At 42.5% G+C, this 24,991-nt stretch overlaps 2 protein-coding genes across 3 annotated transcripts in view; one reads left to right on the top strand and one right to left on the bottom strand.

Annotated features, from left to right (window-relative positions):
- Positions 1-8,054, bottom strand: part of RAPGEF5 (Rap guanine nucleotide exchange factor 5) — a 132,573-nt gene extending 124,519 nt beyond the window's left edge. The window contains exon 1 of one of the 2 annotated variants that reach the window (XM_083578594.1): positions 7,448-8,054. In XM_083578594.1, the coding sequence (XP_083434720.1) occupies positions 7,448-7,636 (189 nt within the window). In that variant the 5' untranslated portion in view covers positions 7,637-8,054. The remainder of the gene's footprint in view (positions 1-7,447) is intronic. The other variant, XM_083578595.1, reaches the window with a different exon arrangement.
- The window catches only part of IL6 (interleukin 6), a 76,262-nt gene continuing 59,224 nt past the window's right edge, over positions 7,954-24,991 (top strand). The window contains exons 1-2 of the mRNA XM_083578934.1: positions 7,954-8,077; positions 10,223-10,296. The gene's annotated coding sequence lies outside the window, so the exon portion shown is untranslated. The remainder of the gene's footprint in view (positions 8,078-10,222; positions 10,297-24,991) is intronic.

Genomic DNA, 24,991 nt, shown 5'->3' with positions numbered 1-24,991 from the left:
AAGTGGTATTCAAGACTTATACTGGCTTCACTATTTGGCTGCTGTTTGGCTGCTAAATTACTATTTAGGCTAGTCAAGGGCTTTCAGATGTTAACACAAACCAACAACTGGGGTTGTTGAATAAGTTTCTACATATAATCATGCTCTCCCAAACTTTATCCATCTACTGCTCCTCAGAATTAAAAATTAAGAGGAAAAAGTTTGTGGTTTCGAAACCCATGAATGAGTGCAGTACGGTTATGCTTCAACTGTAGTCCATGTCAGTTCAAACGGAAAGCATTCTCAGCACTAAAGACAGGTAGAAATTTGCTTGAAGCTACTAAGGCATGGGTGGGACGCGGGTGGCGCTGTGGGTTAAACCACAGAGTCTAAGACTTGCCGATCAGAAGGTCGGCGGTTCGAATCCCCGCAACGGGGTGAGCTCCCGTTGCTCAGTCCCTGCTCCTGCCAACCTAGCAGTTCAAAAGCACGTCAAAGTGCAAGTAGATAAATAGGTACCGCTCCGGTGGGAAGGTAAACGGCATTTCTGTGCACTGCTCTGGTTTGCCAGAAGCGGCTTAGTCATGCTGGCCACATGACCCGGAAGCTGTATGCTGGCTTCCTCGGCCAGTAAAGCGAGATGAGCGCCACAACCCGAGTCAGCCACGACTGGTCTTAACTGTCAGGGGTCCCTTTACCTTTACTAAGGCATGGGTAGGCAAACTAAGGCCTGGGGGCTGGATGTGGCCCAATCGCCTTCTCAATCCGGCCTGTGGATAGTCTGGGAATCAGTGTGTTTTTACATGAGTATAATGTGTCTTTTTATTTAAAATGCATCTCTGGGTTATTTGTGGGGCATAGGAGTTCATTCATTCCCCCCCAAATATAGTCCGGCTCCCCCACAAGCAGTGGCGTAGCGCGGGTTGTCAGCACCTGGGGCAAGGCAAGTAATTTGCGCCCCCTAACCCGTGGATTTGCGCCCCCTAACCCCTAACCCCCAGATGTTGCGCCCGGTGCGGCCGGCCCCCCCTGCACCCCCCACGCTATGCCACTGCCCACAAGGTCTGAGGGACAGTGGACTGACCCCCTGCTGAAAAAGTTTGCTGACCCATGTACTAAGGGGTGAACACAGAACAAGTTGAAGCTAGGCACTGCATGTGGAGACACTAAACTTGGCATCCTGGCTAAAAGAGAGAGAAAATCATGTCCTATCCTGCTCCTCCTCCGCCTCTTCCTTTTTTTAAGAGGAACATTGATCTACATTCACTGAAACTTATTTCATGGGCTTGTTGCTGGACTTAAATGGGATCACTGGAGCCCAGTCTGGTGTCTGTTTCCAATGTAAAGGTTTAAATTTGGTATATGAACAGATTAAATTATCCACAGAACATGTTCAGACTGCATTTTCTTTACTTCTGAGTAAAAAAGAGGGAGAGTAGTACACCAGGGATTAGGGTGCTGATAAACTTCGGTCCCAGCATCTCTTCCCTCACAAAATTAAATACTACTCAAGAATTTAGTAGTATTTTTAGACTTAGGAAGGCTGTACAGAATTTGTTCTAAGGCTGCAATTCCTTAAAGAGTTACTAAGGAGTAGACCCAGCAGGCAGTCATTTCTCATGTGTGTGGTTTTTTTGTTTTTTGTTTGCTAAAGATACAATAAATTCTATAATGAGAAATAAAATATTTTTAAAGCATAGTAACAAAAGAAAAATATGAGAATGAGAAAAGTATCAGCAGAATGCAAAGGTGAAAAATAAATATACAAAAATTAAAACATGAAAGAACAGCAGAAACTTTTAAAAAATCAATACATAAATAATTTACATTTAATGGAAAATGGAAAATGTGACTAGTTAGACCACAAGAAAAGCCTGCTGGATCTGGCCAATAACCTATGAAGACCAGCACCCTGTTCTCAAAGTGGCCAACAAGATGCCTATAGGAACCCCACAAGAAGGGCCTGGGCATAAGAACACTTTCCCAAACTGGTATTCATAAATTTACTTCCTTCAACAGTGGAACTCCAAAAGTAGCAGTTAAAAAATGGAAATACATTATCATATTATAATTATATTGTCTATTTTTGTGGATTTTAATTGTTCCAATGCTATTTACAAAATGGAAATACATTATCATATTATAATTATATTGTCTATTTTTGTGGATTTTAATTGTTCCAATGCTATTTACACTGGGCTTTCTTTTGTTTTTGTTTTCATTTTGTAACCTATCTTAGAACCTTTCAAAATAAAATTTCAGATGTGGGTGGATGACAGGTAGTAGTAGAATGCAAGACAGAAATAGAGGCTGAATATGAGAATCCTATCCATGTCTACTCAAAAGTAAGTCCAACTGCCCTTGATGGGACTTACTTACATGTTAATTATGTATACTTATAGGATTGCAGTCTTAACCTGGAAGTAAGGCTATTTTATGTTATTCAATTATTAGATTTAGATACCACTCTTCATCGTAAGACCCCAGGGTGAGAATAAGTAAAATGAAACAGCAAAACAATAACCCCCCTTCCCACAGACACAATTAAAAGGCTGTAGAATATTAATCAGCCAAAGGCCTGGTTGAAGGGGTATGTTTTCACCTGGTGCCTAAAAATATATAATGAAGGCACCAGGCGAGTTTCCCTGGGGAGAGCATTCAACAAACAGGGAGCCACTACAGAATGTTGCCACCTTCGAGACCTCACATGTAGGAGGCTAGCCAACAATCCCTGCCCAAACTGATCGGTGCTATCGATCTTCAAGCCCTACTGGAATTGACTAAACTGATAAAAGCGAACTCTGGAATGTAGTCAATGCCCACCAAAAGAGAGGCTTGAAGACAGTGCAGATCAGCTGATCATTGGTGACATCAAGCTCAGATGGGATTGGCCAGAATATTCTTTTGCAGGAAAACGATCTCAAGCTACACAGCAAAGGAAAATTGCTTCAACTGACACCATGGCGATTCCAGTTGATTGACAGGTAGGCAGCCATGCCACATGTCAAAGTGACCCACAAGGAGTGAGGGAGCCAAGGATCTGGTCCAGAAGGCTGAAAAGGTTCCCCACCCCTGAAATTTACATTAATCCAAACAATGCAAAAGAGAGATAAGTAACTAAAAGTGTGGGGAGTGTTGGTTATATTTTAGATCAACATAAAAGGAAGAAATACTAGCAACATTTAACAACTGAAAGAACCTTAGCTGCTGATTATATCTGAAATGAAATAGTAGTATTTTATCCTTTGTTCGCGTACTTCAACGGTTGCTGCAAGGACCAGTTAAAAGGGTAAAGAAAAAGCCAAGAGATTCTAATCTTGATTTATTTCACTTAGGGAATACATAAACAGAGGATTACAATAAGAAAAGCTCAGTATTATACATATGGGGTCTATTTTTAGTTGCATAATGACACCTGCTACAAATTATCCAAATGGAATCTCCATGGCAATAAACGCTCAGGCTGTACAAAAATAAAAAAAAATAAAGGCCACCAATGTAAATTACAGCTTCAAAGTAAATGCTACTTCTGTACAAACTAAGTCACCCATTTCAAATATTCATGGAATCATTGGGACTGGCTTACTCTACTGACCTAAGGTTTTCCATGCACTAATGCAAACCATACAATGAGTATCATAGATATAAAACCCATTATTCGACTATATTATGAAAACAAAGCAAAATGCCTCTCACAAGACCAAGCAACAGGATGCATTTATCCCCTTTATTTAATACTTCTATACAAAATATGGCATACAGGTATAGCAGTAGATATAGGCCTCACATATACAAAATAAGCTTCAACAGAAAATACCAGCATTACAACACTTGATTGACACATGAGTTTTTTCTGCACTATCTACAGCACAGATTGTGGTCCCTTGCCTTCCTACAACATAGGAATATAGGAAATGGTTGGTTAGTTGGCTGGTTGGTTTATTGCATTTCTATCCTACATTTCCTCTAAGGAGTTCATGGCTCTCCCTCCCCATCCCATTTTATCCTCCCAACACCCCTATGAGGTAGGTCAGCTGAAAGATACTAGCCCAAGGCCACCAAGTTAGCTTCATGGCTGAGGAGGGACTAGAACCTCAGTCTCCCAGGCCCTAGTCCAGCTCTCTAACCACTATGCCACATTGAGTCCCTGGTTCTCTTGGTTTTCAAGACATATTTGCTATCACGTAGCTTCACACAGCAATAACAATAACCACACATTAGCATGCACAAAGTGCTAGCAGCATCCAATTACAGCAGCAGGATTGCTTGCATGTATGCATGAGCCCTTGCTGCTCATTAAGCCTCACCTTATTACACTCCCACATAAATCAATTGCATTATATGGTCAAGCTCACATGTGGGTGGGTCCACAGCCATGTCACAACATGCCAGGTTGGCTGAGGACCGTGTCTCTCAACATCTCATCCATCATACCTTTCACACCAACAGTGCTTTCTAAATGCTTTGCCACCTGTGTACAGCGTCCCCCACAACTAGCAGCTAATAGAGGGCATTATATCCAATTGCAGCGCAATAATTCCCACCTTGAACTTCTCTACAGTTCTTTGATTTTGCTGTTCGAGTCATCGTCATACCAGTGCCCTTGAGAAACCGCAGATAACCTTCCTTCCTAGCATTTCCATTGCAAAAAGTTTCACAATTAAAACTACCATGTAGAATCTTCCTGTCTTTTTCAAACATTACCCAGTTCAATAAAACTAGCATACACTGTTTGGTCTCCCAACTTGTTAGTCAAGCCTGAAACTTTCTTCTGCTGCTGTGCTGCCAGCATTAAGGATAGGCAACCAGAGGCAACACTCTGGAAGTCGGGGAACTATGCAGTCTTTATGCTTTTTTCAAGTCAAAGCGTCACATGTTCCCATTGTAAAGATCTATATTTCCATTTCCACTGTGATCAGAGCACATGCATACTTACTGATGAGGTCATCAATGGCTACTGGTCATAATGGGTACAGCTTGTGAATACCAGTTGCTGGAAACCACAAGAGGAGAGAGTTGCTGGAAACCACAAGAGGACTCTTGTGCTCAGGTCATTTTTCAGAGATTCCCACAGGCATCTATCTGGTTGGCCACTGTGAGAACAGGATGCTGGACTAAATAGGCCATTGGCCTGATCCAGCGGGGATTTCTTATGTTCTTACCTATATCTGATCAAGTTTTCAGAATGTTTTAATTGCCTAATGAATAAACAACGTCTGCCTGATGTTGTAGACACAAAATAAGCCACATCACCCACATATATCAGGCTGCCAACTTTACAATTTATTTTTCATCTGTTCTTGTTTGTGTACACATAACTTATGACTAATAGCTAGTTTCTGAAATGTATGACTGGAAGGCAAGGAGTTTTAGCTACGTTTCCGGTTTTGTCACTCGGATGCCTTGCAATTGTCATGTACCTGTACTAAATATCCGGATGCCCTTACTTGCAAAATGGGAGATGACAACAACAATTACGCTTTGATAACTCATAGACTAATGAAGGTCTGCCTTAACTAGGATGCTATTTATGAGCAACCTCGTTTCAAAGCTTCTAGATGCCATACAAGTATAATCTTCATATGTAATTACTGTTTGAAGAGAGCTTTGGGCACGCATATAACATTAAAGATAATTATTCTGACATATGAACAACTTACATACAACAGCATTTAAATGCCATGGGTAACCTATCCCCATGAGGAATCTTGCCTCCAACCTGAACTATTCACATGTTCCCAAATGTCAGATCCAAGTGAACAGTTATAGCTATGAACAATCCCTAAAAAGACTTTCAGAGCAATGAACGTGGCATCAAATGTAACATATGGGTGATATAATCACATAATTCAGCTATAATTAATCATAACTACCTCTAGTATTAAAGTTACATGTGAAAAAAGCTTTGTTTTATGAGCCTTGATAGCTCAGTTAGTAGAGCATTAGACTATCAGGGTTTGAGCTGCACATTATGGGTCTGAGCCCCACTTTGGGCAAAATGCTCATGCGTTGCAGGGGGTGGACTAGACAACCCTCGTGGTCCCTTCCAACTCTACAATTCCATGATTCTATGTCTACAGATTGAATGAGATCATAAAGACAACCTAGGACTTCTTTACAGAGATGCATAATTGCAATAGGCATGTTTTCCCCCAAGCAAGCACATTTTTAATACAAGTACTTCTAAAAACTGCAAATAGCAAACACCATCTTAAGAGGGATTACCCATTCTCACAAACTCACAGAAAGAATGTCTCTTTTAAGATGATGCCTGCTACAGCACATGTATACATCATCCAAAAACAACGTATGCTTCTTGCTTCAGAATTGTATATGTAAAATTACCGTATGCAAATGTAAACAGTAGATATGGCTAAAAATTATTTGATCAGATTGCAGCCCTATCTGATGATTCATCAATGGAATACAGAATCTATACTATACATATATCAAAGATGGATGGAGCAAACAAGTAGGGCCAGTAGACACAAGGTACGGTAACTATCTGCTCTGACAGGGACAACCCTTATAAACTGCCAGCAGAAATTTCCTTGACCAAGGACCAGGAGAATTGCTGCTGATTGTATCTTGTTGTTGTTTAGTTGTGTCCAACTCTTCATGACTCCATGGACCAGAGCACGCCAGGCACTCCTGTCTTCCACTGCCTCCCACAGTTTAGTCAAACTCATGCTGGTAGCTTCGAGAACACTGTCCAACCATCTCGTCCTCTGTCATCATAGATTGTTATCTATGATCAACCAATTCACATGCTACCTTGTCCCAGGGGATGATGACCAGAAGAACCTATTATCCTTGCCTGGGAATAAGTTCTACTGAGCACCACAGCACATTAAACTGCAAACCAGCAAAATAAGTTGAGATACATTTAGAAATGGCACAACATTTTACTTGTGGAGACAACCCCAATGAACGCAGCAGGGCTTATTTTTGAGTAAGCATGTCAAAGATGGGTCTGCAAGCCTAATTTCTCTCGAGTAAATCATTCCTCAGATAAGCCAGTGGCGTCCTCTACTCTTCCTTTTCTGTCCACAGCCAGAGTACCATATAGCGCAAGGCCTCCTTCCAACCCGCGACCACAACTACAGGACGTTAACTCTCTTTAACTTCAGCATGTTTGGGAATTCAAGGCCCCAGAATCGCCACAAATACTGTGCATATTCCACAGACTTTAACGAGATTTGCGCAAGGGTGCCAATATATATAGGGCTGCAGCTTCACTGTTGCCCAATCCCATTCTTTTATGGGTGTAAGTGTCTCGCGCGCCGCGTTGCCATTGCATTCCCCGCTGCAAAGTGCAAAGCCTGCGCACGGAGAAAACTCCCCAAGGCTTTGCCCTGTGGAGGCCGGTGGGGGTGGGGGCTTAACTACCAAATGCAGGGCAGATCCCGTACCTTGGGAGGCATACGGCCGGTCACATACACACACGCGCGCGGGCACACACTCTTACCCGGCCCCCGGCGGCTGAGCTCTTCCTCCGCAGCGTGAGTCCGCTCCGGAGCAGCGCCGGCAGTTCCCTCAGCTTTTGCCGCAGCTGCACTTGCTGCTCCTGGTCTCTGGCGCCGGCGGAGCTCTTGCCGATGAGCAGAGAGTCGGCCCTGTCACACAGGGGCTGCATCTTGACGGAGCCCCCAGCCATGCATGCTACATTCCCGAGGAGACACCCCCCCTCCTCTCTCCTTCCCTCCCTCGCTTGCTCGCTCCGGCCGCGTCCCTCTTCCTGCCTCTCAGCAGCCTCACTCAAGCCCGCTGGCGCGCGCGCGCGCGCACGCACATACACCTTTCGCTTGTTATGCAAAGCGCGCCTTGCAGGCGAAGGCGTTCCTAGCTGTCAGAGCAGTAGCGGCGTCCCCCGCCTCCCTTCTGGGCTTGGGAAGGGGGCAGGGAGGGAACACGCCTGCCTGCTCCTCAAATTGCGCTGCCCCCGGCCGAGGTAGGCCCGGGCGGGAAGTCTTGGTCGCACAGGTGCAGGAAAATGCGGCAGGAGCCTGGCGCGCTTTACCCCGCCACTTTTCCCTCCCTCCCCTTCTCTCTCGTTCCTCTCTCCGCCTGGCTATGACGGGGACAAACAAAAGTCCAGGTAACCTGAAAAGGGGCGGGCACAATAGTCACGACGTACTGTTTTACCTTGTGGCCTGAAACCTCTCCCTCTTTTTCTATTCCTGCCCAAAACGCTCCTCCAGGCACCTCAGGGGAAGCCACTGTTTCCCTTCCTTCCTTCCACTCACCCACCCCCGTTTCGCTTCCTCTCGAAAGCTAAGGAAATCACACAGGAGACCTCAAATTAGGTGTCTTACCTGAAGTGTGTTCTGAAATAAATAATAACAATGTTCACTTTGCTGGATTATTTCCATTAAAAAGTAATAATGAGCAAGTTTTACTAATGGAATCCAGAATGTGCCGCTCATCCTTTCCTTTCAGAGTCACTCCTACACACACACACACACACACACACACACACACACACATATATATATAAGAAAGTGTGACGTTTCACCTGTGATTATTGCACACCTAGGTTTTGGGGTTCAGGCCTGTGCGCTTGGCTCTCTCTAGCTGATGCTTGGTAAACAAGGCACATGAGCAGCGAATGCCATATCTTAAATATCCACACCTCCCATCAATCCGGCAAGCCCATTTTCACATTTTTTATGTTGTCAACAAATTTGTTGAACAATAAATGTTTATTGTATGGCAAAACAGCTCTCCCTTAAGGTTCTGAGATTATCAAAATTCAGTACACTCATGGGTGAACTACATCCCAGTTGAGGGACGTGTTATTGTGCCAGCCCAATAGCTGACTTGTAAGTTGGTAACTAGGTACAAATTCAGTCTATAACAACAACCGTAGCAATGGTTTAACAATATGGTACAGTTCCCATTTTCTAACAACTTTCTGTTATGTACATATGTATTGCATATACACATATGCTACAACAAACTGTTGCCACTTACAATTTCAGGATGAAATAATGGAGGGAGACCTTTGACCTTTTCTCTGTCTCCTGGCTAACTTTACTCAGCATGCAAGGAGTGGCTGGTGCTGGCACTGACCCAACCAAAAGGCCAGAGGGGCAAGGCAGACAAACTCTTAATCCCAGGGTTGTGGGTTTGAGCCCCACATTGGGCAAAAAATTCTGCATTGAAGGGGGTTGGACTAGATGACCCTTGTGGTCCCTTCAGACTCCACAGTTTTGTGATTCTAAGTGAGAGGCACCTGGCAACAAAGTTAGCCTGAAAGTAGCCCAAGGTCTACAGCTGGTTCCTGGCCCACTGCTTGAGAGACAACACCAGTATAGTGGTACATGTAAGAGGCAGACCTTTAAAATTCATATTGTATTGCATTATACCAGTCTATCAAGTTCAATAGGTGAAAAGGAGAATGGAGGGATGAGTTCTAATCTTTTCTCCAAATTGGCACCCTTGTTTTTCCTCCAAAACTTCCTATCAATCACTGAAATCATTGCCCTGATAGGGCTGGTAGACCTTTTTGAAAATCTGATCTTGTCCCTATGGAGCTAGAGGGGAGGAAGAAGGCTTTACATCCTAATTCCTATATTTTAATTTTGCTGCCAAGGATGAGTCTATAAACTCTGTTCAACTCACACATGTGGGCACCTAGAGGGATAGATTGCAATTCATATATGCCTCTCCTAGCTATTAAAACCCACCCCACAGGACAGAATCCTGTCTGAAATCCTGGCAAGCTGTTGCCAGTGTAAACAATACTGCACTTGATAGAGCAATGGCCTGACTCAGTATAAGGCAACTTCCTACATTACTATGTCCGGTGTGTGTGTGTGTTGTATATGCTCTGTACAAACACTCTACTCAATGTGGATGCTCTACTATATGATACTCCCGTTATGGAGGGTTATGCTCCAAAACAGTGGTTGTGAGGAACATAATGGGATTTGAACATTTGCCTGGAAGGATACCTGGAGTCTAGTAGCAACAGGGTTATTGCTGGTTGTGCCACTGGGGCTGATGGGAGGAGCTGTGGCATCATGTATGTTGTTATACAGGGGATGGATTGAGGGCACATCCCCATTATAATAAGTTCATTGGCTTCTGGCATTTATGGGTGATGTGGGTATAATTGCTAGCACAGTTCCTGATTGGTGGACACTGGTATAGTTTCCAAGCATTCTGGGAAGATGCCCATTATGCTTCTGATTTTTATTTTTATTTTGTATTTTCTGGTTGTGTGTCTTTCCCCTCCCAGGCAAAGCACCCACTGGATATAGTGGCCGTTCCACCAACACAGAGCAACTGTACCTCCTTCTTTCCAGGAGTAATGTAAGTGCAGAATACTTCTGTTCAGTTCTGCCTTTGCGTTTATTAATCTTCCGTGTGTGTGTGTTTTTGTTTGTTTGTACATTTTGGTTTTAAACGAAGAGTAAAATGAACTAAGAGTAAAATCCAAGCTGGGTTTTTGTGTTTGTGTTTTTTCAAATTTTGAAATATGTGACTCGATCTCTAGCCACAGTCCTGCATTGTCGCTGTTGTTTTAATATATCTGAAAAGAACATTGGCCTAAACAAGAAAACTGCTTTGACCGCAGGATCTGCTGTACTTCAGCTACAAATATTGGCTCACGTCACCAATAATATTGTCATTTTAACAAATTAGAGGAAAGGGTTGGGGTTGTTATGTCTCCTTGGGGAAATTAAAGCTGTTAACACTTTTATTGGGCATCTCTGCTTCTGTGTCATAAAAATGCCGTTGCTAATATACTGCCTTGCCCCCCTTGCAGATCAAGGTTAAACTGAAGAAATGCTCTCTGTTGAGACAAGCTAACCATTTGTTTTCTAAGGATGTGAAAACGTGTACTACACACACAAAACTCCTAGAAATAAATCAGGGGTTCAATAGGTGCATGATCCAAGTTGAGATGTAAAATGCATAGGCTGCGTGAATACAATGTTAAGACTGGTTTTTCAATTGTTTGGTCCTCTGTATGCATATATATTTCCTCATGGGTCATGAAATTGAGGGCCCAACCGCATGTTATTTTAAGCACTTATACTTTAAAAAGTACATGCTTTTTCTTTCATACCATTTTCCTTTCACAAAAATCAACTGGTGGGTGTCGTTGGTTTAGATCAGAAATACTGCTATGGCCTAAGAAGAATCTTTAACCTATTATTTCCTTGTATTATTTTCCCATTGACAAGCCACCAGCAGCACCACCCCAAAAATGCTAGTGTTGGGTCCCAAAGATGATGCCTAGTCAACATCCAGCATCAATCTATCCCCGGGATATAAGGGTGGGGTGAATCTGCAGGGGAAAGGCCAGCTTTTAAATTGCAGGGCTGATTAACATAAGAGACTCCCTAAGAAACACAGTCCAGCACACATTTTCATTTGGCTTGGCCTAACAGGCAGTTTGCCATGGCGCCTGCCAGCAACGCAGCGCAGCCAGTTGCAGCCAGGATCCAAAGAGCTGCTTAAGCTTGCACAAGGAACATGAATTAGCCCAGCAGAAATCTAGAGTTTCATTTCGCTTTCAACAGCTGTTCTTCTACCATGCCATATCAAGCAGGCGTCAGTTCCACAGCAAAACAGTTTTCACTTGCAAAATTAGATTCATGGCTCCTGAGTGATTTTCTGTGAGTTTCTTATTTGTTCTTCTGTGGGTTTGGAACCTTATTTGATATATGTGATATAGTTGACACATGCATTTCAGTTGTGTGTGGACAGGGGCAAACCACCTGCACAGCCAGATGTGCGTTTGATGCTTTTGCTGCAGTATCAGAGGCAGATTTAGGGGAGCGTGACTGGTTCGGATGCACTGGCCACAGAGACTCAAGGGCTTCAGTTGCAACATAGAATGGAAGACGAGAGGCAGGGGAGCTCTAAATTTTGGTGTAACACGGGATGCTGCTGAAATTTGAGACCCCTAAGTCCGGCACTGGCAGTGATATAAGTCACTGTTCACCTTCTGCAGATTCACAACTTTAAATAATAGCTTGTCACTCAAGCAGAGGGGAATGCTACAGAAAATCTCTGACAATGTTTATGTGCACTCCTGCTCCTAATATTTCTTTAAATTAATTAAAATTAGATTAGGCACACCATATGTTGTGGAGCATAACCCAAATGCAATGATTAAGTGCCATCATTTTGCGATGAAGGAGGAAAAAAGTACAACATCTGTATAATTTCAAAAGAAAGTCAGGAATGAAGATGGATACACAGCTGCAATGTATTAACACTATAGAAGATTCAGTTATAGAGCATTGGTTAGCTGCAACGAATGCGGGTTGCCCCAGGCAATTGTTCATGGCCTCACTCTTATGGGGACAGAACAATACATTTCTCCTAGGCAAAACAGTAGGAGGCCAAGAAGCACCTGGTCCATCTTTCAACACATTTGATAACATAGGACAGCACTAAGCAATTGTTTGTAATACATGCAATTGTTTGTAGTACATGGTGATTCCATTTGTTTCTTGGGTACCAAATCAGCTTGTTTCTCTAGGGTGCGCCAGCTGTTGGACTTTTAAAAATAAATAATTGCAAAAGTCAATACAATTCCTTTTTAATTTTCTGCCTGCCTGTTTCATCTGCAAAACTGTATTTGTGGGCACTATTATTGAGTGTCCCCAACATATTTGATCTCATACAGAATACAAACATCCCATGTCTCTTGCCCAGAGGATTTATAATCCAAACCTTAACGAATAATATTCATGGTTACTTAGCAAACATCAGTGACCTCCATCTAAACAATTTTCATTTTCGCTTTGCTCACATCCACCATGGGCAAGGAGTAATAAAAATAAATCCTCCCCCCGCCCCCACGTTCTTATGGATAAAGGGTGGACACTTCGAACTACATTTGTGATTGCGACTACCAATCAAAGAGTAGTTACTGCTCCATATCACACAATCTTGAGCAAAAGCATGCAGTCTTCTAAATGTGGCAGCACAGTGATGACTTAATGACTTAAAATATTTGGGAGTAATGCAGTCCAGTTTAATCGGTTTCAGATCCCACTGGTTTCAATAAAAAGAATAATAAAGTACAGGTCAAAATTGAAAACTTTTAAAGTCACTTTGGCTAACCTTCTGTATGTGGAGCACCTCCTCACATGCAGAAGTTCCCAAACATCTTTAGGTAGTGCTGAGAGCGACTCTTCCCTTAAACTGCCAGTGAATATAGTCAATGTTAAGCTAGATGGAGCAAGAGTCTGGCTTGGTATGAGGCAGCTATGCTTCTATGAAAGAAGAAGTGTGATGGGGTAGAGAATTGTCCATTTCGGGAAGGACAGAAAACATCATAGAGAATATTTGAGCAGTTGAGTGTAGATCTTTATGCATCCTTCTGAAACTTAGGGGGTGGGAGAGGCGTACAGTTCAGTCCCTCATTGCGGTTATTCTCACTTGGATCCCAGTCTAGCAGTCAAAAATATGAAACAGGCTTAGAACCACGAGATCTGAAAGCTACAAAAAGAGAGCTATGGAAACTTCTTCTTCTTTTTTGAACCTTGAGGAGAAACTCATAAGTTTTTTAAAGCTTTTCTTCCCAACCTTGAATTGAAGGGCAGAATAGAAATGCCTTAAATTAAACAATGATATCTAGAGACTTCTCTGTTTCAGGTGAAAGAAAGCTCAGATACCTTGACTTTTAACAACTCAAGTGATTGTTGAAAAAACAGCTATAGGAAATGAACTCCAAGTGCTTTTGTTGCTGGCATAGATACTTTAAAATGTTATATTTTTATCATTGTTTCTATTGAGTCAGGATTGTGTCCTTATGCATAGACAAAAATAGTCATATTGGCAATGCAGCTTAGAAACAAAAAATATTCGCAGATTTGATACTGACCTTGAAATGGTCCCTTGAGCGAGAAACAAAATAAAGCTCTTCAAGGTGTACATTTGCCTCCCTCAGCCACACTTTAACACCACCTGTTCTATAAGAAGAATAGCAATTTGACAGTCTGCCTTCAGGAAAGGCATTGAAGTAGACTCAGCTGGATTCCTTGGGAATTTCAGAAAGCTCAGGCATGTGAAAGAAAAGGCTTTCTAAATGGTAGATGTGTTTAATAATACAAAAGCTGCAGAAACTCCATCCAAATATTTGTTTTATCTCCTCGTATCCTAATATGTTCAGTGCTCCCCTGCATTCTCCTTGAATTTTATTTGGCTTCCTCTTTGTAGCTTTGTTTCCCTCCCCCTTTGTTTTTGCAGGTAGTTAAAATGCTCCCATCATACTCATCATAATATAAGGAGCTACTCTGGAGGGGGGGGGAGTTAGGTGTGGTCTCTCTGCTGATATTAACAAGGCTAAGCAGAAGATGGAGGTTTCACAGCATTAACAGTCCAACAAATCCTGTTCCCCCATTAGTTTTCTAGCAGGCCAAAAAAACCTCTGCGTCATTCCATCTGTAGTCTCAGGACTGATTTGCTACTGTTCTCCCTCATGCACTCAGATACATTGCTAATGCCATCTCCACTCAAGAAGCAGAGGTGACAGGCTCCCTTATTAATTATTGTTGTTATTGTTATTATTTGTCTACCACCCTTCATCCAAAGATCCAGCGTGGCTCACAACATTTAAATACAAAATGAGAACACAAAATACATAATAAAATCCAGCCCTGAGGAACCCCATGTTGAAGGCCCAAAGAGCCCTCCCCAAGCATTAAAGGTAAAAGTAAAGGGACCCCTGACCAGTCCAGTCGTGGACGACTCTGGGGTTGTGGCGCTCATCTCGCTTTATTGGCCGTACAGCTTCCGGGTCATATGGCCAGCATGACTAATCCGCTTCTGGCGAACCAGAGCAGCGCACGTTTACCTTCCCGCCAGGGCAGTACCTATTTATCTATTTGCACTTTGACGTGCTTTCAAACTGCTAGGTTGGCAGGAGCAGGGACCGAGCAATGGGAGCTCACCCCGTCACGGGGATTCGAACCACCGACCTTCTGATCGGCAAGTCCTAGGCTCTGTGGTTTAACCCACAGCACCACCCGCTTCCCTCCCCAAGCATTACCCTGTGGAAATGTTCATCCAAGTAATACCAGAACCACCACAAAATGGTGCCGCCCACGCCTACCTCGGACAGCTCCTCCAACTGCCTATATCAGCAATTGTCAAGGCTGAATTAGGTCAACTGTGACTATCTACTAGTAGAAATGTGAAGGCTTCAGGCACTACAGGAGCTAAAACCATAAAGCGCTCCTCAGCAATGTGTGTTTATCATGCGATCATGAATTTGAAGAAAGCGCAATACACATTACCTTGTGCATAGTACATACACATTCCTCAGGAATTTTGCATTACATACATACATTGCACAACCACAAGCAAATGTTGTAAGATTTCTTTCAGTTGGCTATAAAGTATATGCAAAAGTCCTTTTTAATAGTAAATAATGAAGCTTCTAATAACTAGATTCCTTTAAACCTTTGAGATACTGCCAATTAAACATTTTTTTTCTATTTTAAATCCTTGAGGTTTTAAATTTTGGAGGTTTAATTTAAGTTTTAAATTTTTTATATTATATATTTTATTGTTCTATGCTGCTTTGAGACCTACATGGTAAAAAGCACAAGTAAACAAACAATGATAATTAACAATAGCATTATTCAAATATGACTTTTAGGAATTAATCCAAATACAATTGAACCAGACTATAAACTCTTATTTTGCTAAATTTCATATTGCGGTCATAAGTCTTAACTCCCAATCCCAAAATAAGTTCACTTCATTTTTCTGTTTGGTTTTCACAAAGTCAAAATAGTCAGAACATTAGTTAGGGAAAAAACAAACCAGCACTGTAGTTTCTTCCCACACATTTCAGAAGTGTCATCGAAGCCTAAAGCAAATTATAGATGCAGCCATATAAACTCCCCAAAATAGGTTTTTATGGTGAGAATTGTTGACAATGTGTGAAGTCAGTGAGGCAGAGTTGCTGCAGGTGTTCCTATAATGAATCAGACAGCATAGCTTAATATTTGTCCCACCTGTGTTGCTTGGTTGAAATGCTGTCTTCACTGTCATAAAAACAAGCATGGAATGCTCTTTTAAATGTGTAATAGAATATAACACTTTCAATAAATAGGTCGTTCATTTGCTAACTCACAAGACACATATATGGAAGACCCCACTGGTATGTTTTTCACCTATAGAATTGTACAGTTCCATAATTAATGGAGGGGTGTTTTTTTAAATACCACAGTCATTTCCATTATTTCACATGCCTTCTGACTTATTTTAAAGGTAGACCCTCCTTGCTAACCTGTAAACAGCCTTTAACACGCTCCCAAGGTTCATAATGTCTGGCTTGCCAGTCAACACAAGGAGGGGAGCAGGAACCTCCTTTTGAAAGAAAAATAAGTTTAAAGCTCCACTGAGTGCACAGAGTTAGTTAACTGTGCACATCTCTGGACTGTTTCAGTCTGTGCAAGTAGTCCAATTCATGGGGAAGCTCAGTGTAGCTTCAAAGAGTTTTATTCTGAATGAGTTGACCTCTTCAAGAGATCTTCATGTGCCCAACCTATCCTATGATTCCATTCTACTCCAGATCATACCACAACATATCTGGAAATATTTCTGGATGAGTTATCTCAACCAGTGCTGGATTTACGTATAAGCTAAACAAGCTATAGTTTAGGGCTCCACTCTCTTCGGGGGCCCCCAAAAAATTAAAGAAAAAAAACAACTGGATGTACATTTCCAAAATATAAGATAAAAAACAAATAAAATATAACCTACATACAGCAACAGGGTTTTGTGTTGTGTAGGCTCCTATGATGTAAGTAATGGACCCCGCCTGCTAGCCTGCTCCCTAAAATATCACACATAAAGGGCCCCATTACTTTCAGTAGCTTAGGGCCTCATCAAACCTAAATCCAGCCCTGATCTCAGCATATGCAAATCCACTGAAAAGGTCTTGTGTTGACTTCTGTTTAGGGTAGGAGGAAGAAACCCGTAGTGCAAACCGATCTTTGGGAAAAACAAACAAAAAACAACAACAGTGTCATTTAACATGCACTACCACAACCAGCAGTGGCTATCCCAGGTGGACTCTAGACACATATAAAAACCTTTCTGATTAAAAAAATTTTAAGCGTTTTTTAAAATACGTTGAATTTTCCATAAGGCTCACCATCGACATCTAGTGTCACATTGTATGTTGCACTTTAAAAAACACTTAAAACGTTTTCTTTGCAACTGTATAGATGAGCCCCCCAGTTGGTTTGCTGGTATGAATTTGTCTCTTTGACTGAAGGGCAATTCTAAAGCATGTTAACTGGGGGGGGGTCATGATTCATCTTGTGATCAAGTGCTTGAGTAAAGTTTAAGCAGCATGGCCAAAGCCTTATTGCCTTACCCCAGGCATGGCCAAACTTGGCCCTCTAGATGTTTTGGGACTACAATTCCCATCACCCCTAGCTAACAGGACCAGTGGTCAGGGATGATGGGAATTGTAGTCCCAAAACATCTGGAGGGCCAAGTTTGGCCACGCCTGGCCTTACCCCCAGGCTTAGGTCCTAAACCTCACTACTTCATTTCTAATGTAGGTAGTACTTTTATCTAGCCTTTTATCCGCATGTTGTACTGCACATTCATTTTTAAAGTTTACCCCCCCTTATATCTATACATATAGCTATAAAACACACCCACAAAACAATACATATTTTATAAATAATGTCCAAAATGGTGAACCGTAACATCCACATGTAAATGCCAACACCCCTTGACGGATTTGTCTGAAGACAGATATACATTTCCCCACTTTTCAGACATACTGAATGCAGTGTTACATTAAATGTTGGGCCCCACATTAAAAATTGTCTGGGATTATCAAGAGTCACATGCGAGAGTACCCTTCCCAAGTTGTGAACATGCACTGTTACATCAGCTGCACACAGGAAATTAGGTAGGACAAGCCTATAATATAATTATGTTCCCCCCACCTCTTGTAATGTTAACAAAACAAAAAAAATCCTCATGTCTACATTCTATGATTTCAAATCTTCTTTCATTCAGTAGTGAAAAAGAAGAGATAAAACAAAATCTGCATTCTAAAGAAGTTTGAAGTCAAAAAGCTCGCAAATCTAAGCTCCATTATTAAACAAGCTGTTTCAAGTAAGGCACTGCAAAATTTAAGCCTTCCGACAGAATGATCCAGTCCTATCTTGTTCTCACTAGGTATTAGAAGAACAATGTAGCTGATAAAAGCAGCAACTGTATTGCCTGTAGTTTTTGAGCAGATTAAAATGTTGCTTGGAACAATTCACAAAAGAGGGCTGTCAAGTTGCCTTTCCTGTTCTACGTGGGATGTTCGACCATGACCCAGTTAAGGCAGCCATCTAGAACAGGATGCAAATAGCCCTCAAGGTCAATCACACTTATTGGGAGACAACCCTCCATAGGCTTCCGACATTTCCCGTCATCAGACAGCTGTATCGTTCTCACTAGAGCCAGCAATTGTTAAAACATCAGTAATCAGCAAGGTACTTGTGTTTCCACTGTGGGCAGCCAGTGCGCATTCAGCCCAACAGAGCCCCGGGCACTCCTGGGTGATTACTTTCAGTGTAAAAACCAAAACTGTAATGCAAGGAACAATAGGCCTTTCTGGCTTCCGTGACAACTGAAAAGATGATGTGGAGGTGGTCCCCCCCTTCTGCTCCCACACATAACAAAGGCTAGTTTGCTGAATCCAGATATATTTTGCACAGCACAGCTCTTGTTGTAAGACCTGACAGGTGTTCAGTAGCAAAAATGCACCTCCTGGTCCAGTAAGGTATAAACAAGAACTCTCCCGCATCTCCCCCAGCAAGCTAATGCTTTTCTTCAGTTCTATGGAAATTGATCAGGCTTTAAATCCCATTTCAGGCTTAATTTCAAAAAAAGGAAACTAAGCTGTGTTTTCCTATAGACACAGCAAAAAGCTACTGGTGAGCCCCATCAACATGCAAAACTTCCTAAGGTGCCTAATACGAGAAAATAACAATAATCAATGGAATCCCCATTAAATATGTTGCATAAACAGTGCACTTCGTTGTTCTAGTGTGCCAGTTCCCTAACTTTATGCACTAAAAGCACTAATTAGTTGATACCAATTAAGTGTTCAGAACATATTTACTCTTGTATATCAAAATGCCTAAGTTTTGCCATTTTTGTTTGGTCATATACTGACCTTTGCTACACTCCAGCCACTTAGCTGTTTGCTTCAGCCATTGATTTAGACCCTCCTGACACAACCACTTTGGCAGATAGTAACTATAGGAAAAGCCTGCACATATATCAGCTGTCAGCACTGGCCTGTAGGCAGCTGAACATTTGAAAGACTGATGAAGTGCAAGATCCAGTACAATTGGGACTGAGGCTGGATGAAGTACTGGAGCACAACGGCAGGATAGTCAATTTAAAAACCAAGAGGCAGGTGCAAAGACAGAATCTGAGCCGGAAAGTCCATTCTGACTGGAAGTTCTGAGGCAGGAGGGGTTAAGTGAGAGGGGATACAGCTAGAGAATGATGAAGAAGAAACAGACAGAAAATCAAACTAGCAAGCAAGGATTCAAATTCCTGCATTCCAGGATTAAAATTCCTAGAAGAGCTAGACTAGCTCCCTGGTGAGGTGATAGCCTAGGCCAGGGGTCCTTAAACTTTTTAAACAGGGGCCAGTTCACTGTCCATCAGACACTGTCAGGGGCCGGACAGGAAGTTTTGGAGAGTGGGCTGGCGTGCTCGTGGGAGCTGGGCGCCTCGGAAGCCGGGAGCCTTCAGGAGCTGGCCAAGAGCGGTGCACACTGCCCAGTGCACCTCTTCAAGGAGCATGGAGACGGAGACAAGGACAAGCTGGTTCCTTACCTGAAGCTGCTGCCCTTTGCGGGCGTTTTTGCCCCTTTGTCCTCCTGCTCCCTGAAGGTGAAGGCCGCTGCCTGGGCCACTTCGCCACCGGCCTCATCAGCCTCCATCATCACGTTGGCCACCAATGGGAGCACAGCAGCTGCAGCCCCGCTGAGCCCTAGCCCGGGCCAGCTGTCCTCCTCCAGGGACGCAGAGTGGCAACAGCCACAGGAGCACCAAGGTGGCGGCGGGAAGAAGAAACCAAACAGCAGCAGCTCTGCCAATAAAACGCCGTGGCTGGTTTACCTCAGCACCATGCGGCATTTGATTGGCAGAGATGTGCCCGCACTGAGGTAAACCAGGCGTGGAGTTTCACTGGCTGAGCCATCGCCCCTCAGCCTCTTCCTCCCGTCGACATTGCCGAGAGTCTCGGCTTTGCGGTGGGTTTTTAAATGGCCAGGCGGGCCAGAATTAGAACCCTGGCAGGCCTGATCCCCTATGCCTGGGGACCGTAGTTTGCAGACCCCTGGCCTAGGTAATGGGCTATTAAGGGATCAAATGATGTGGTTCTGTGCCAGAGGACAAATGGGTGGGGCCCACCTCCCTCAAACTCCCTGGTCGTTAGGAACACAAAGGCAAGAGTGGAGAGTGTAGTCATGTGAGCTGGAATCAAAGCAGCAGGCTGGGAAGCCAGAGGGTCAGAACCATGACTGATTTCTGTTTGAATCCAAAGCAGTGGCTATTGGAAAAGCAAGACCCTTTTGGGGTGTTAATGCTGTGAGCTTTTCCATTGTAGGCTCAGGTTGAGTATATGTGTAAATAAACCATGTACCATGAAGGTCCGTGCACTGCTCTGGTTCGCCAGAAGAGGCTTAGTCATGCTGGCCACATGACCCGGAAGCTGTATGCCGGCTCCCTCGGCCAATAAAGCGAGATGAGCACCGCAACCCCAGAGTCAGCCATGACTGGACCTAATGGTCAGGGGTCCCTTTACCCTTTACCTTTACCATAAAGGAAAGCAAACCCTGGTATGCTCCTGGAATCTCACGCCACTCAGGGTGGTGTGTGACAATTCAAAAGTTAAAATGATGGTGATTATCAGCATCAGCATTAGATTTCTTACTTGTCTTTCACCATAAGGTCCCAAGGCAAGTTTTAACATTACAATGTAGAGTTACTAAGATAAGTAAAACACAGTTACAGTCATAAAAACAAGTATTGCTTTGGGAGTGGATCCAGACTTAGTTGTGCTTAGAGGAAACCCACTGAAAACAAAGGGATGTTATGTGATGCTTTATTTCTACAAAATGGTATACAGCATTAATAAAATATTTTTTTAAAAAATGGTATACAGCAGTTTTAAGAAAATTAATTCACACAACAATTTAAAATCAGCAATATGCATAACAAAAATACTCCAAGACAAAACAAAAGCCCCAAAATATTGAAACAGAACAGAACACAATTCTAAACATCTACAATTTAAAGCACCTGGCTAACTAAAGTCTACTGAAACCATGACTGAATCTAGGTCAGCTTAATGTCATATTATATATATTTTATTATTTTCATTTACTTGCTTTCATTTGATGTCCTACAGAGGCAATCCTCCTTAAATATGGAGGATTACATATTTAAGCCCCACATGATCAACTATCATGGGACTGTCAAACCTTACTAAGATTTTCCTCTCAGACATTTACATTTATTTGGTTTAATGATGCATTGCTTAACGTTATGCAGTAGCAGGAAAGTAAGGAGGAAAATGATGTGTTGATTGTTAAGTTCCTTGACATTTTACTTATTATTTTATGAGATCAGAGGCACTTCTAGTTATCTATACCCAGCATGGAAGTCTCTTTCACTGCTGTGAAATAAAATATGGAATTCATTGCGGCCATAAAATGTCACTCACTATAGATGAAGTTGAAATTTCTCAACTGTCACATAACTTCACCGCTGAGAAAAAAGTGCCATGCAAATTATATTTCAAACTTAAGAGTAGTATTAAACTATGAGCTGGTTTGTACTTAGCACTAGGCCAAACTATGGCTTAGCATAAACGTGAGCTTCTGAAGAGGAGAGCTCCTTCCCTAGTCTTCATGCCGCTGTGCTGCTGTGGCTCAGCTTATCATCTCATCCAAATCCAAACTCATGGTTTGTCTTGCTTCAGACCACAAGAGGTAACCAAGGTTTGCTCTACGTGGTATACTCCATGGTTTGTCTGGAGGAGACAAACCACTACCCTGGTTTGGAAGACACACCACACGAAACCAAACCATGACGTCACTCTCTGCAGTGAAGCAGTGGAAAGACAGGGAAGGAGTACAGTGGCCACAATCTCATCTCTGAGAACCCTCATGCTTCTGTGTTCATGCTAAGGCATAATTTAATAAGCAAACCAGCAGTATGAATATTTCAATCGCTGGCTTCCCTTCTGTGCTGATCCACAGTTTGAGTTGTTCCTGATGATGCTTCCAGATATAAACAATGTCCAAGAGAAGAATCTGAAGGGCTTCAATTTATTTATCAGAAAGGGGCATTGGTAGTGATCACACTGACCCACGGGTGGGGGAGAAATAACTTAATAAGGATAACAACCAAATATTATAATTGTGCAAAGGTGTCTGAGCTTCTTGGGCTTGATGATTGGAAGATCAGCGGTTCAAATCCGCTGTCCCAGCTCCTGCCAACCTAGCAGTTCGAAAGCACAGCAGGGCAAGTAGATAAATAGGTACCGCTGTGGCGGGAAGGTAAACGGCATTTCTGTGTGCTCTGGCACACATCACAGTGTCCCGTTGTACCAGAAGCGCTTTAATCGTGCTGGCCACATGATCCGGAAAGCTGTTTGTGGACAAATGCTGGCTCCCTTGGCCTGAAAAGTGAGATGAGTGCTGCACCCCATCATCGCCTTAGTCTGGACTTAACCGTCCTGGGGTCCTTTACCTTTACCTTTTTTTTACCTATTATAATTATGCAAACATGTAAAGGGCACCTTTACAGAATGTGGAACATAGGAAGCTGCCTTATATTGCAGGTCAGACCTCTTGTCCCTCCAGCCCAGTGCTTACTCTTGACTGGCAGAAACTTTGCAGGGTCTCAGAGGTCTTTTCATCACCTGATCCTTTTAATTGGTGGTGCCCGGAATTGAATGTGAAACCTTCTTAATGCAAAGTATTTGAGTAATGTAGTGCCTTCCCTAAAGTGTGCATGGAATATGTTAAACCAAAGGCTAGAATACAGACAATGTTCTGTTAAATGTTCATTGCTTATATTCTCTTCTACACGGCTGATGCTTTGCAACATTATTATGAGAGGGAATAAGCAACTCAGTCAAAGGCACATGTGCCTGGATGTAGTAAGTTTTTAAACAGATGTTCTGGCTGGTGTCGTAAGTTAGATCACTGTGGCAGGCAGAGTTCTACTACACAAATGTCTAGGATGTAGTGACAATGATACAGGGTTGATTAAACTTCCTGGATGACTTCATCTGAAGGGCTCTGCAAGCTGCTGATAAGGATCAGAGAGCTTTGGCTAGAGCCTCAAAAGGGAAAGGGAAGGGAAGGGAGGATAAAGAACTTTCTGCCAACATGTGCTTCTGTCCTTGTTCTTGCTTCTCAACACCTGCAGTAGACCGAAACATTAAGAGCTCTTTACTGCTTGCTCTGACTGAATTTAAACAAAGGGAGCCAAATAGGTCAAATATGCAGGTGGATGGACAAACGTGTGACCTTGTAGTGGCACATTTCAAAATATCAGGCTTCCTCCTTTTGCACACACCTCTGTTCTATGGAACCGCCATTTTTGAAGAAAGATGATGGTTTTGTCTCCTTGCCTGATTCTGGATTAATAATTTTGCTAAACCCAAATTGCTAACGGCAGACACCACAGCTTGCACAAGAACCTTGTTTTAATTATTCTACAGGACACTCAAATGCCAGAAAGCATTTTCCTAAGTCTTTTATCCTCATATTTGCACAATTATGCACCTGAAGTATGTTTAGTATTATGTTAAAAATTATATATAGGATGGCAGATAATTAAACATTTCACCAAAAGGGTGTGGGGAAAGATAAAAGACCAACATCTTCTGGCCTCTGGGATCAGAAAAATTGCTGCCCGACAAAAGCCATACTGACTTGGATCAGTTACATTCACATGGGCCCAGAGAACTCACACACTCTTTTAAAGTTTAGCTACTTGTTCATCTCCTAGATTTGCAGAGCTACCTAGTTGTAAATAGGCTTTGGTGATCATACTATAAATTTCAATCCAACTGTATATTGACTTCATGTGCTTGTTTGGTTTGTGCGCCTAATAGTGCAACCCAAACCCTGTCTTACTCAAAAGTAAGTCCTATTTAATTCAACGTGGCTTACTCCCAGGTAACTGGGGTTAGGATGTGACTTTGTGCCACAGAGACAACAACCCCGTGAGATTAGCAATTAGAGGGATCAGGCTATTAAGAGAATATCTAACTCAGGCTTGCATAACTTGTGACCTATCAGCCATGTATGGTGGCCCATCAGGGACTTGGTAAACATCCATACTTTTTTGCTTGCCTGCAGGAATGCTAAAACAATTGAGTTGTTAAGCACACTGCAAGCCAGAAGTTAAGGCTAGTGAGTTGTGTAATACTGTATTCAGATTCTCCAGTTACAAGTTGTGTGAATCTACGCCAAGTTTTTATGGAGCAGTTGTGTTTCCTGTTCTATAATGTGCAAAGTCAAGAAGCCTTTTTAAAAGCTGAACTTTTACCACCAGTCCCAAGATCAGACAAAATTGTCTTAGCTCACAGATTGCCAGTTGCCAGGTCCTTGGTGTAATCTGCATATTGATTGGGTAATTTAGGGTTAGTGGCATTGGCGCTAATGGACAATCCCAGCTATTGAAGAAGTCAGTGATAGTTGCACTTAGCAAAATCACATGCTTTAGATGTCACAGGAGGAGCTGCTGCTTACTGTTACTGCCTGTTTTAAAAGATTGCTAGATTTCCAGGCAGCTAAAAAAAGGCACATGCATCTTTGGACAAAAACAATGTCTAGCTAGCCAATGCAGGCTAATTATTAGTTTTAAACAATCTAACTCAAATACCTAGGACAGAGAAAGCACAATTAAGGATGCAATGAACAGGCTGGGGTTTCAGTCCAATTTTCACTAAACAAGCACTTATGACCTTAGGAAT

Source organism: Podarcis filfolensis (genome assembly GCF_964270895.1).
Source record: "Podarcis filfolensis genome assembly, chromosome: 12".
Lineage (NCBI taxonomy): Eukaryota > Metazoa > Chordata > Lepidosauria > Squamata > Lacertidae > Podarcis > Podarcis filfolensis.
This window is presented reverse-complemented; position numbering and strand designations above follow the sequence as displayed.